General features: G+C 38.3%; 1 protein-coding gene across 2 annotated transcripts in view; it reads right to left on the bottom strand.

Moving 5' to 3' along the window:
* ATP10A (ATPase phospholipid transporting 10A (putative)) overlaps positions 1–14,762 on the bottom strand; it is a 114,182-nt gene that overhangs the window by 46,917 nt on the left and 52,503 nt on the right. For both annotated transcript variants that reach the window (XM_032100299.1, XM_032100298.1), the window contains exon 3: positions 5,755–5,840. In XM_032100299.1, coding sequence (XP_031956190.1) covers positions 5,755–5,840 — 86 coding nt within the window. The remainder of the gene's footprint in view (positions 1–5,754; positions 5,841–14,762) is intronic.

Below are 14,762 nucleotides of genomic sequence, written 5' to 3'. Positions count from 1 at the left end.
AAGGAAAAATATTCCATGTATTCATCAGTGAGAACAAGAGAAACTATTTTTAGAACTTTCACACCAACTATCTAAGAATGGCCTGCACCCTGAAAATTCTTGTTGACTAACACCAAAATACATGAGAAAAATGGAATGAAGTCACATTTCTACTACAACTTATTATCTGCTGTGTATGGCCTGCCTGAAATTTCAGCTGACAGAGAAATACAGAAAATAGCCTTATGAGAATTAACAGGGAAATGCTAAACAATAGTAACAATTAAAAAATGGTATTAGAATTTCTATTATGTAAAAAAGACAAACCAAATAACAATTTCAAACCATTTTCAAATGAATAAAACTTCATTTTATCAACTGAAGTACCCCAACGCCTCAGAGAAGACTAAAGCAAGTCTGGATTGTTTAAATGTTCTGTCCTCACTTTCAGACCATCAAAACCATCACACTTGCAAAGACTAAAAAACGGACTGCTATAAAAAACTAGCAAAAGCTGGAAGTCTGAGAGAAATCCTGAGAAACTACATATGCTGCACTAAAATTAACATTGTGCTGCTGCAACACCAAATTTTATGTCTACCTGGATTTGAGCACTTAAAATGCTATGTCCCCTGAAATCTGCAAACTGGCTTAAAATTGTGCTTTTTATAGGTGGATTCCTTTTATTTGCTTACTATTTTCTAAGCCTTCACGTCTGGGTTATGTATCCATGCTTTTCCCTGTTAGACTCTTCTCTTTTTCTAAATGAGGACCAAAATTCTAATTTAAGTACATACTTCTAGGATCTCAGGCCTAGGAATTATATCAAATATCCTGAGATCTGTAAGAAGAAAAGGTTCACACTGGTGAATTCTTTGTACTTGTCCCAGTCTGTTAAGACTACTTGCGGATTATTCTGTAATCCTGGTTATGCTATGTAACCTCAATAGTCAATGCTTTTAGTGAGCAGAATATACCTGTGTATATATACACACACACAGAGAGCATTTTTTAGTTCAGCACAACATATTATACCCACCCTCTGCTCAAAATATATATATAGCATTGGTGTTTCCACTAGTATGCTCAGCTTTTCTCTGCAGGGACGGAGAAAAAGCACTGGGTTTGACTGCTGAGGTAGCAGCAGCAGTGATAACATCTGACTAGAGACCAGAAACGGAGAAAGATAGAAGTAGATACCATCAAATTTGCAATTCTGACACGAAAATTAAAGGTGGTTTTTTAGTCAGGAGAGAACTTCTCCTTCTCAGCCCATCGTCCCTGCCAGCCTCAGATAGAAGAACAGAGCTTTTACTTCTGTTCTTTTGAGCAAACCTCCTTAACCCACTGCCTCACCTTTTGCCAAAGCAGCATCAGTTGGGGGGCTGCCCAACATCCCTCTTGCAGAATGCCAATAGGTGTTAATTTGTCTGTGCTTAAACTGTGGGAAATAATTTATGTCGAAATTACATTGCTACTAGGATTCTGTCATTGTTATGATTCCTGTTAATAAATGGGACATTTTAGAGATGAACCTACCTAAGCAGTACTTGCTCTGGCTTATAATTTTACAACCTTTGTTAATTTTTTACACTTCACAGTAACAGTGGACTGTGCCAGGTACATTGCACATGGCAAACTTCACATACAATTACTTGTGTATTTGTTCTATGCAATTATATCTTTGTTCTTACTACCCTAGTTTACAAAACAACTCCAAAGCAATTGTGCAACATCTGAAACTAACCTGTAGGTGTTAAAACCTCAGTTTACTGCTCTCACCCACAGGCTGAGCCTTCTTACCACATCTCATCCTTACATGCATTATCCAAATGAAGTCAGACAACTCAACTGTTGCTCACCACACCTTTAGAAAACATGGATTAAATCGAAATCTGGGAGAAAGAAGCTGACAGAGGCTGGAGGAAACTCACTGTTTCCCTCTTGTCTACAGTCACTCCCAGTGACTCCGTAACAGAACATACACATAAGACCGCTGGGCACTGATGATAAAAGGAAGAAAAAATTACAGACAGAAAGGTCTGGATTAAAAAATAGTGAAAACTAGAGTTAGATAAAACTGCTCACTTTGATAACAAACCTGCCAATTGTAAACTTTGTGTCTGGGTTGAGAGACGGCCTAGTTCCCATTTCTAGCCCAGCAGAGTTATAAACCTTAAGCTTGTTACAAAGGCTTAAGAGTCTGTTTTTCCCCTTTCTGGATTCAGGCCAGTGTAAGTTACAGACAAAGAAGGAAAATTTTATCTGCCGTGCTTTAAAACAGTGTCCGGCTGAAGCTGTTCAGACGCCTGGAATGCAAAGGCTAAGCTATGAGGAAACACACTGGCAAGTGCAGGTATAATGCTCTTTTTCTCTGCACTTTCTACATGGATTACATGCAAAAATGTGGTATCTTAGCATCTAAAATACAAATGCACCACGAATTAGGAGCAGTGGGCAGATCAGGTGCAGTTAACTACTACTACGCTACAGCACTCTGAAAGTGTTTGTACAGAAGTAAGCCTCTGGTTAATTACAGCAACACCAAACTTACCCCGATGGTAGCTCACTTCAGCTATCATGTTTTGTTATGTGTTTACCAGCATTAATATCAAGGTAAACAATCAAAACTTTATTCAAAAGAGAGTATTTTCTTTCACTTTTTCATTTATCAAGTGTCTTACAAAGGAAATGGTAGAGCTGGCATTACTTTCCAAGGCTTGACACTCCCAAAGAAAATATTCAACAATCTTAAACATGGTCTCAGTGAACATTATCAGTCAGAAACTTCCTGACTCTCAATTGATGAAAATTAGTCCAGGTTGTTTTGGGGTTTTTTTCCAGTAGTGGAGGTGTTACTATAGCACACTGAAGAGACATCACTATAGATTTGTAATTGTTTTTTCTTTAAAAAATTGTAACATGATTTTATATTGATTTGGGTTTGTTACCTTAGGATGACCTTTGAAATAGAAATACAAACATGTATTATTCTCCTTCTTCTTCTTCTTCCAATTCCAAGCTATACTTACTTTGGTATGATCAGATAAAATTTTATGTTCTCGTCTAAGAATAAAATTATTATTTTCAAAAAGCTGGAAAGTCAGAATCCCAATTACTACTTCTCTTTTCTCCTTGCCCACATACACACAAGAAGGTACAAACAAAATTTTAAAGCAAATATTGCTATTTTGGAACCTGGAATTGATTTTTGAATGTTTGCCATGCATACCGTACATAATCGGGCTAGACACATACAGGCAGTGGGCATGTTAGGTTTTGTTCTATTATTCCTACACAGAATACTTTTTATAGGGAAAATAAAAGTGAGGGAATGTTCTTCGGTTATCTGGAGGTGCAGAAACTGCAAAAGAGAACTAAAAGTGCCTGAATAGAACTGGTAGTCTGCCTGTGGACCTGCACAGCCCGAGTGTGTTCAATGCAGATTGTGGCAACACAGCTGAAGAATTCATATGTAGTAATGTGCACATACTACACTTTCTCAGATATAGGGTAGGGCTAGGCCCATCTCAATGCATTTTGCAGTATTTTTTAAAAATTATTATCATGTCTCCTTTTACCCTGGCCTGCATGTGCTACATTGGCTACCTACAGTGATTTTGTTTCAGGAAAACTGTGGGGAACAGAATTTTTTAAATGTTTACAGCATACACACACAAATATTTCTATTCCCTGAAAGATTTGACAGCACAGACATTAAAAGCAAAGACCACTTTGTATTTCAAACAGGAAAAAAAAATCTTAAATCAAAACTTGAAACCTACTAAGTGGTCAAAATGTGTAAGAAACTTTGGCAGTAATGTTTTAGCACAGCTTTTACATATGGATCTCTTCGAAAGTCTATTATTTCATGGCATTCCTATTTAAATATTTTGGTAAAATTTCTTTTCAGTTGAGATATTATGGGCTGGTAGCTATCCGAACCATTCTTTCAAGCAGCAACTACTGGTAAGATTCCAAACAAGAATTAAGATCCGAGTTTGACATGGCAGTGACGTGTTTCAATGCAGATGTGTTAATTGCTATTCATCTTGTTAATGTATGATTTGAAATAGACTCCTGATTCCATTATACTAATGAAGGAACTCTAAAAAGAGGGGGGGAAAAAGCCTTCTTCTGTGATAAATCAGGGGACTGAGAATTTATTTGTTGAGGGGCTGGTCCCCACTCTTTACTTCTAATGGCCCATGGTCCTTTAGCTGTAAATCTCTTGGGACACAGCTGATGAGAGCTGGAAATCACCTGATGCTTTCTGCCAGATTCAAAATTTGTGTCAAAATATATTCACATCATTCATGAAACTATAAAATATAAAGAAGATGAAATAGAATCAGTACTAAACAATAATCATCAAAAGGTTATTACCATGTTTTCTGCTATGTAATTTAAAATGGTTCTGTAACTTACATGCCACAGGCCTTTTCCACATGGAGTAAATAAGTAAATATATAATGGAAGACAAATTTATGAATATTTTCTACAGTATTCTGCTCAGTATTTTGGGGACTAAGATTCACACATAAAGTGTGCTAGAAAAGCTGCCAAACTTTCCATTTCCATATCTGGAAATGGCATGTCTGCAGTAGAGCAGGCTCTCTATTAATGGAGACAGTTACACACCCTCATGCAGTAATGTCTAATACTAAACTTTCTTCTTTGCATGAACTGTAGGGCTTTGTGCTGCTAAATAAAGGAACACATTTTCCCACACTACAACTTGATGTAGTTTCAAAGAAACTGTCCTGATTTACACCAGTTGACAGTACGTCCTACACAATCTGTGACATCTGAGAGTAGTAACTGTGGTGGTAAATGGCATCACTATAAAAAACTCCCTGAGTTCCAGCAATTTACCTTGTGACATTTACACAATTTAATACTGCTTATCACTCCTAATCAACATGGGTGATAAATCATTGTATTTGAAACAGAATTAGCGTCAGCTTAACTCTCTCCATTAAAATTTAGGCAAAAATTATGTATCCTGGGCTCTCACTCTCCACGTGGTAACAGACTGTAGAAAAATAAATCATGCAAGAGTGCATCTCCTAAGCCACCACAATCAACGTACCTGTACACTACAGTCCAGGCTACATTAGAAGCAAAGTGCTTTGCACATCCTCAAACATTTGTTTCTGAGCAGGACTGATTGGCCAGAGATGAGCACCCTGTTAATGTAGTTCTGTTTGTTTAGAATTAAGTCAAGTGGCCATAGGTGATGTGGTAATGCATGAGCATACCCATCGTGTGAGCCAATAACTTCATTTTATCTGAATGAGAAGAAAGAAACAGTGCCATAGCTGGAGAAATAACAGTTTTGACTTCTGATTTTCCTCAATGACACATACATTGAAAGAAATATCCAACAGACCCATCTTCATAAAAGTGTACAACAGATTGTGTTTGTTTGTTGCCTCTCTTGGACTTGTTTTCTATTTCTTCCCATTTCCAGATGGGTTTTTTTGATCCATGGAGGAAAAGGAGAAAAGTGTCTGTAACTTCAGTGCTTCTGAATACATTCATTTCTGTAGTGTAAGCTGATTGAAGGTAGCAAATAAATCCATCCAAAGGAATGGAAATATGAGGTTCCCATCTCACCTTGAAGTGAGGATTCTCTAAAACAGCCTTAAATATGCAGCCCTATTTAGACATGAGGATGATGGAACTTACAGAAGACAGCCCAAACAAACAAGCATTTTATTCCATATTAGAGAACAGGAGTGTGTAATGAAGGATATTACATGAAATACTCACATGTAACCTCGAAACCTACTTAAGTCGTTGTTTGGCTTCTCACATTCAATTACACTGGTGAACTTCAAGGGGTCAAATTCTGAGTCCTGAAATAATAAGAGTGTTCATATTTAGAGCAAAGACTTGAAAATTGTATCCAAAATAACTTTATTTTCTAGTTTTTGTAATATAATAAAGTCCAGGTTTCTTCCAAAGGCAATCAAAGCAAAGATGCAGACCACTGGCACAGAAAATCAAAGGGACCTGGGAAACAAAACTCCAAAGATGCCTCCCAAAATCTCCCTTACAAAGATGACCTCTGTTCTGCAAGTGGAAGATGTCAAATGAATTTGGTCTGGAGTGGAAAAGTGAAATTTACCTGGCAAATCTCAAAATATTAAATATGATCATTATACTTTATGTTCAGTGAAGCCACTGAAAATCTAGGACAATATAAGTCAATATACTGCCAATTATGAAAAAGCTAATATGAGCTTTTGAAACATTAGTAAGACTTCTTAATTGCTTTATGCCAACAGAGATAAATTAATCTACTACAGTAAATTACACACATATAGCAGAATAACTTTTTCTTAATTATCTCTTAAAAACCTTGATTATCTAGCTCATTACTCTGAAGCTGGTATTGTTGCTGACTATTTAAGTTTACCTATAGTTAGCACCTTGTTGTGTTTGAGGAAAAACATCATATCACAGCAGAATTACTTTATTTGGTTAAATAAAAATCAAGGTTCTCCTTTCTTTGCCAGATCAAACTACACATTAAAAGCACAGATATCTGATCCTAGTGCTGCAGAGAAGGCTGTTTATCTCCATCAATGAGGACTACTTTTATAAGGCTGCTTTGCATACCATTTGAATAAAAGAACTAATTGTGAATTATCATGTTATTAAGCTTTCAACAGTGATAGCACTGTTATAATGGTTTTGCTGAGCTGCTGGAGACCCCAACCACCACTTTTTAGAGTAAACTTGTGAGAATAGTTGACTGAGAATCAGTAACCAAAGGACAGACACAATCTTATTGCCAGTTTCTCTGAAACACACAGGTGTCTCTGGGATTTTTTGATGTTGACTCTACTCAGGTGAAAAAACAGATTTTAAGTAAGAGATAAAAGAAACTAGAGGATATGTCAGCATCAAAACCAATACCCCCCCATTTTCCTACCGGTTACACCTGGAAGAAAGACAGACTTACAATATATAGGTGACAATTCAAACCACCCACGCCTGACACTTCTGAAAACCTTTTCTGTACTTTCAAGAACAAGAGATGATAAAGAGAACTGTGAAAATGGGCTGTCACTTAGAGACAGCTACAGCCCACTGGAAAAAGAAAGATTTTTACATGCAGAATTTAGCTTGTAAACAAGGAGAAAAAAAAACCCAAATGAGTAAAAACAAAGGACAGCTCTGAGTAGAGACTGCTTTGCTGAGAATCAAGACTCCCCAAATTACATCAAGGTTGACAGTCAAGAACTTGAGCCTTTGTAAGAAATAACACCTGCTCTGCTGCCCGAGAAGATGATCTTTTCCTTCCTTGCCCCAGTATGTTCCTTGGCAGGAGAAAAAGAATAAAAGGTATAGGAAAAATAATCTATAAACACTCACCACTGTAGCTTAAACTGCATTTATCAATTGGATGGAATGGGAAACATTTATTTTCTCTTTATTATAAGGTACTGTATATAATACATTTAATTTAGCACAAATTTTCATTCAATGGTCTTAAAAAAAGAAAAGAAATAAATCCTAACATCTTTGAGGAATGTCAGTGAGGGAATCCTAGAGACAGCTAATAATAAAACCCAATGTAATCAAATGCAGGTTCCGTATGGCTGCTGAACTCAGCACAGAGAGCATGGTTGGACACATTATCTTCTAGAGCAGTTAGACAACTGAATCCCCATTCTGCTAAGAAAACCTGCCAGCAAGGTTTATATTTCACAAATAAAAAGAAAAAAAGGTACTTAAAATACAGAGGCTTCTAAAGTCTTCCCAAAAAAAGAAGATCTTGTCAAGATTAGAGAGGACTAAATGTACCCGACTTCCCCATCAGTACCATGCAATACTGTCTTTCTCCCTCCTTTGTTTGTTGAATTCTTTTCATTTATGACTCAGTTTTGGAACTAAACGTCCTTTATCATTAAATCTAACTGTCTGTATATTTGTGTTCTGTTAACTTGAAATATGTGATTACGGTCTTTACCCAGATAATATCTAGGAGTGAAAATCCAATTAGAATAGTAGTTTACATAAGGAAAAAAAAACCTGATAAATTCTGATTTATGGCAAAAGCTCTTTGGTTTATTAATAAATCAAATTGCTCCATCTCTTCCCTGTGGAATGGGAGGGCAGATATACACTGTATATTACAGCTGATGACACTGTTTTGATGTGAAAATACCTTTCGGTAAATGAAAGAACAAATATGTCAAACACAGCCTGTGTATGACTGCTTTCAGTTGTTACAAAGAAGCACAAATTTAATGTAAGATTTCACAATGATCAAAGTTTTGCTCCTTTTAATGCTGATACTCACACTTTGGCAGCAATTGAAACATAAACTGTGATAATGTTTATTAACAGCTAAGAGAAGCTGCAGTTAGGCAAAAGTTAAAACCAAAAGTGTTGCTTTTACACGGCACAGATTTCCTCTTTCTTCTTGGTAAAAGTCCATGAAAAGAAAATTCTCCACCACTACCTTTAATTTTTCTCTTACACTGAATTTCTGCATCACTGTTAAGACAAAAGAAACAAGACCAAAACATGGTCAAACATTGAACTTCCCCAGATCTTTGTGCAGTAGTTATCTGATGTGCCTATTTTTGTGTATCTTACTTCCCACTTAGAGAACTGCTGGGCATTAAAGCTCTCCTAGTACCAAGAGGGGTGAAAAGCTCCATGCCTAGACAGACTGCAATCCGAAATGAGGCTTTCCAGTGCCTAATTTCCCTCAAATCTTGACTTCTGTGGTGTTGTCATCATGCCTCTGTGCACATCAACAAGGCTGGGTCATACACAAAAAGTAGCTGGAGGCATTTTTTTAATTTTCTGGAGGCATGTAGCACTTTTTATGTGGTACCTTGGCAGGCGTCCCAAACTTGTGCCTTGTGCACCACTGATCTGAACAACTGACTCTGGTTGCAAAACCTGGGGAGAGATTCACTGATAGCACATAATTTCTCCAGAGCATTTTACAAAACTGTTGGATGGCAAAGGCCAGAGTTAAATTCTGTTCATGTCAGTCACATTATTTCTGTTGAACAACCAGTTCTACTTTTGCTACAGCGTACATTTTACTTGCCAAGACTAATTCTAAGGATAAGCCCCTGTAAAATAAAGTAAGGCAAAACTTACTGCTTTCACTCAAGGCAGATGTCTTGCTACTAGGTAGTGCTTAACCTGGAGCACAGGCCAATGCTCTAATAATTGATGATGCTTCAGGAGAGTATTAAATTATACTCAAGATACACTGGAGGAGTAAAATCCACTTCTTGCTCAACTCTTCTGCCATATTATGTCATATCAAAATGAAAAAAAATCAGGAAAAGGAGAAAAAAAAAAAAAAGAAAAGAAGGGCTTTGATTCAATAAGAAACTGTCTTTCATCAAATCCCTGACTTCATTTTTTGATTTTGCCAAGATAGCTTTAGTCCACTGCTTTCCTCAGGAAAAAAACCCCTGCTGACTTCTTAGGAGGTCAGAATACCTTCATAGGTATTTCTGGAAGTTTGAAACTTGCCAAGAGGACACACAGTGATTCTTACACTGGGTATTTTATATACTCAGGGACTCCATGGAATGTGTTTCATTTCTTCAGTACTCCTCTTGCTAGGAAAATGTTTAACATCCTATACATAAATCCTATTTCTTCCACTTTCTTAAAACCTAGGGAAATTCATTCTTAGTCTAAATGCAGTGATGGAAAAGCTTATTTTCCTTACATAAGCAGACCTAGTCAAACTGCAAAAACCTGCTAAATATTGATTCCTTCAAAGCTGAAATTCAAATTAAAGTTAAATTGAAGATGCAAAGGGTTTTGTGACTAGCCTTTTAACAATGCACTAGCTATTAAATCTGACAAAATGTTCCATTTAAAACAATATCTTAGGTCTGCAATAATTGGGCTGTGTCTTATACTCTAAAAAGGTGAAGTGTTGAGGGGAAGAAGATGTTACAATGCCTTTACAGAGTGGGAAACCAACAGGTGGACAATGAAGACAGTATAGAGATTTGTCACAAAAAAAGCAGACTGAATTTAGCTGTCTCCAAAATGACTTTGTAATTTCAGCTGTAAGATCATTCTGAATCTCTACAGTGAAATGCCAGCCTTTTCAGTTCTGCTGGCAACCTCACGAAACTGTCATAGCTCAAGAAGCAAAGCATGCCAGATGAGTCAGTTTGACAATTACACAATGTTCAAACAACATATTTCCCTTCATTAAATGCCTGTTGTATGGGTGATTTAATAGCCTGGTAGTGATATTAATAATGCATAGTTATTAAAATGTTTTCCTTTATTCATCTGCCCTACTTTACTGCTGCAGAAACCTGACTTTGATGTTCAGTCCTTCCTTCCAATAGGATAGCAATGGGTAGCCAGGATGCCCTTGGGTGACAGTGACAGTTACCCGCTTATCACACTGTATTTACTGGCTATGCTGGGGATCTTACCCAGACTTCTCCCTGCAGTGCAGGGCTGATGAGGGCTCTGGGATTTGTTTTGGCATATATGTCTGGAGGAAACAAAAAAGGAGAAATGGAGTCATGGGGATAATTCAAAGAAAATATTTAATAGACAAAAATCTGCCTCAGCCAGAAAAATAGCTTTTCCAGTTTAAAAGCTTTTAACTGCACTAAGAACTCCTCCTGTTAATGCATCAGTCCATCCTGTTACTGCTTTATATAGTAGTATCCTGCCTTTACCATATAAAATTAATCTGACCTTTTATTAATGTGCAACTGGAATTACATACTGATGTTATGTATCCAAAGCATATGAACTGTTTATATACTGAAAGAGTGAAATGTTTTCATGTCTTAACTGCATTATTCTCCCTGGCAAAATTTATCTGTGCCGCTAATTCACAAGAAAAGGAAGAAACAGTTGGAGCTATGCTGTTTAGGAACTAAGAAGATCCAGCTGTACATCAGAATTTAACTGTTCTCTTTTTCACACTGAAAACTACTACTACAATTAAGATTTTTTTTTTGAGTATTGTTTGTTAAAATTAACACATGTTCAGTATTCAGAAACACTGGAACAACTGAGCAAGTCAAATACATTTTAGGGAGCTGATCTTCCTCTGGCTGACTTAAGTTTTCCTCTTTGTAGAAAATAATATGAGGGAACAGTGCAACATCCAGGTTGCTTGCAAGGCTTAGGAAGATCTCAATAATTCTATAACAGCCAGCTGAAGAAACTGCTGTTAGTCTCTCACGGAACAAAAGTACCAAAAAAATATGTCAACGATGCTGAAAATACACACATGCAAGTTCTAACGTCCCTTAGGATGATGGCCACCCTCAGCAATGCACTGAAAATTATGATGGTGTGAATAAATTCATTTATGGACTATAGTAGTGCTGGAGAGTGGTAAGGGAACAGTGTATGTCTGTATGTCAAGACTGAAATACAGACCTACATCTGGACAATTAAGAAAGTGGTATCTGCCTGTTCCAAAAGCCAGTCACTGAAATAAATGAATGGGTTCATAGTCTGTAAGAGCCAGCCTCAGTATCAGCTCAGCGCTTCAACTAAACCATAAACCAAGCCTCTCAACAACTCCCAAAACTGTGTACAACCCACACTGCTCCTGCAGCGGCTTTTCACTTCATGCTCACAGACAGATGTAATTCTCCCCACTCTCCAGTGCTTTCTCCTTTCTAGAAAGCTTTCTAGCAGTCTTTCTGCTCCATTTTGTAACTGCTGGAAGAAAACGTTAGTTGATTAGTGGCAGAAACATTGCACAGTAATTTTAAAGTAGCACAACAGCTCAGGTCAGCTTCTGAATATACCTTGTCCTGCTCCTGCTCTAGTCCAGACTCCTGGACAGTCTGACTTCTTGTGGGATGAAGTTCTGACAGAAGAAATGGCAATGGGAAGGACTAAGACCCTTCATTCAGAAGAGAGAAATGCCAAACACTGCTCTTGCATCATTCTACAAATAAAACCCAAAACATCCAAGTCCTGACAGGAGAGAGTGGTTGCTAATGCAGGGGTTTTCTTGTGAATGGTAAAACCTAACAGTAGCTGCTGTGGGGATACTAAAAACCTAGATGCAGAGGAATTTTCCAGGTTTCTGCAGCATTCTGTGAAGTTCTCCTTTCTCATGCAAGCTAGCTGAAAACAGTTTGAGGTTTTTGTAAACCAAGACTTTATCTAACACCTACTAACTTGTTTTCCAGTTTTTGTTATGGTACACTGGAAGGTTGTTTTAAAATGGATGTTGTGGAGTCTTAGCCAATCATTCTGGGAGTGGTTGATCAAGGGACCAATAATGTCATGCCACTCTTGCGACCTAAGGCATATAGTAAGATTTATAATTAATTAAATTGCCCATTTTCTCCTGAACTTGAAACCTGTGTCGTTCTTCTAGCCGTCCTCGGTACAACAGCGACACTGCTGTAGTGTCAGGATGCAGTTAAACACATCAAAGCTTGATGACCCTACCTCAGCCTGAAGACAGGGAATCTGGATAAAAGCAGCTTTACCTTACAAAGTATCATGTTTAAGAAAGGTCTCTAGGATGTGAGGGAAACCTGTAACATTCAGCAGTTGCCTAAGGAACTGAGAGATTCCAGCCACTGGCAACTTCAGGGGAGCACAGAGGGAAAGAACCAGTCCTAATGAAAGGACACCTTTTATTCCAAATACTACAGGCCAGCATTTATATCAGCACTGTCACAGTTTTGTCAGTCCTTGAGCACGATGCATCATGATGCTCATGAGCATCTCCAGTGTGAGAAGGTGTTACAATCAAGTAAAATCTCCCCAAGGTGGACACTGGCATGCTGTCTTCACTTGGATTCATATTTTTTATCAACATTTACCATCACATACCTGCCCTACTGCAAACATGGCATTCAGAGTGAACCTTCTCTGCTTAATCTCTGCTGTTTCTGTTCTTCCCTCTTAGCCCCATGGAGAGGGTGGAGGTGCAGCTGCGAAGATTAACAGTCAGTCTGAGGCCAGCAGGCTGTGGTTGGTATGCACAGTACAGGGGGGAAGTTGGGATGGCTGCAGAACACTTTGGTTAGGAGCTTCCCCTCTGGTCTATTTGCATCTGCTATCTATTCTACTGAACAAGCTCCTTTGCAATTAACATGTTAAAGCTACCAGTAGCAAAATGAAGAACACCTTCTCAAGGAATTCAAGGGTGTTTTATTTTTCAGACACCAGCCGATTGCATGAATCTTATGAAAGAAACTCACAATGGCCTTTGCCAGTTCTAAAACTAGGAAAAGAGCTGAGGGGAACGAAAATGCATCGTTGTGGCAGAGACCAAGGTTTGCTTCCCTTTTTACCTCTCTGGACAGCCTTATGCTTTGGGCCAGCAAAACGGTTACAAAGTCCCTGCATAGTCTTGTCTTCAGTAGTCTGTATGCTTTGTTCAGGTAAGTGTGGACATCCAACATACATGAATATGTGTATGTCTATGAATATGACCAGTTGAATTAGATCACAGCAGCACAGCAGAGTCTATTACTCTTGTGCAGGCTTTCCTCACCACCTGTCTTACCCTCTGCATAAATGTCATCCACTTGGACTTCTGCTTTGATACAGTCTTCTGCTTTGATCTGGTCTGTTAGATGGCTAAGGAATTGGCTGGATGGCCATATCCAAAGAGTTATAGTCAATGGTTTGATGTCCAGGTGGACACCAGTAATGAATGGTGACCCCCAAGGGTTTGTACTTGGAACCAGCAGTATTAATCAGTGACACAGACAGTGGGATTGAATGCACTCTCAGAAGTTTGCAGATGACACCAAACTGTGTGGTGTGTTTGACATGCGGGAGGGAAGGGATGCCATCCAGAGAGACCTCAACAGGATTGTGAGGTGGGCTGTACAAACCTCATGAAGTTCAACAAGGCCATGTGCAAGGTCCTGCATGTGGGTTGGGGCAATTACGAATAACAATAAAGACTGGATTGACAGCAGCCGTGGGGAGTAGCACTGGGGATACCAATGGATGAAAAATTAGACATGAGCTGGAACTGTGTTCTGGCAACCCAGAAAGTCAGCTGTATCCTGGGTTGCATCAAAAAAGTGTGGTCAGCAGGGTGAAGGAGGTGATTCTTCCCCTCTACCTCGCTCTCATGAGACCCCACCTGGAGTGCTGCATCCAGCTCTGGTATAAGTAAGACATGTAAGACGGGTTTCAGAGGAGTGCCACAAAAAGGATCCAAGGGCTGGAACACTTCTCCTATGAAGAAAGGTCAAGAGGGTTGGGGGTTGAGCCTGGAGAAGGCTCCAGGGAGATCTCATTGAGACCTTTCAATATATAAAAGCAGCTTGTAAGAAAGACCAAGAGAGACTTTTTACCAAAGCTTGCAGTGACAGGACAAGGGGCAACATTTTTAAACTGAGAGTAGATTTAGATTAGACAAAAGTATACATTTTTTACTAAAAGGATGGTTAGACACTGCAACAGGTTGCCAAGAGAAGCTGTGGATACCCCAGAAGTGTTCAGACTCAAGTTGAACAGGGCTTTGAGAACACTGATCTAATGAAAGATGTCCCTGCCTTTGGCAGGAGTGTTGTATTAAATGGTCTTTAAAGGTTCCCTTATAACCCAAATTACTCCATGATTATATGATTCTTATGCATATATTCATTATTACAAGCATTCAAAAAATGTGAGATGTTGACGTGCAACCAATGAGAACAAGTGTCAGACAAAAGACCAACAGGAAGAACATCAATTAAGGAGATAATTTGTTTCATTTTCCTTCCATGTCATTATCAGTTATCTAACTTAAAGATCACCGAAACAACTTCCTA

This window comes from Corvus moneduloides, chromosome 2 (genome assembly GCF_009650955.1).
Source record: "Corvus moneduloides isolate bCorMon1 chromosome 2, bCorMon1.pri, whole genome shotgun sequence".
NCBI lineage: Eukaryota > Metazoa > Chordata > Aves > Passeriformes > Corvidae > Corvus > Corvus moneduloides.
Note: the sequence above shows the minus strand (reverse complement) of the source record. Positions and strands in the feature narration are given on the sequence as shown.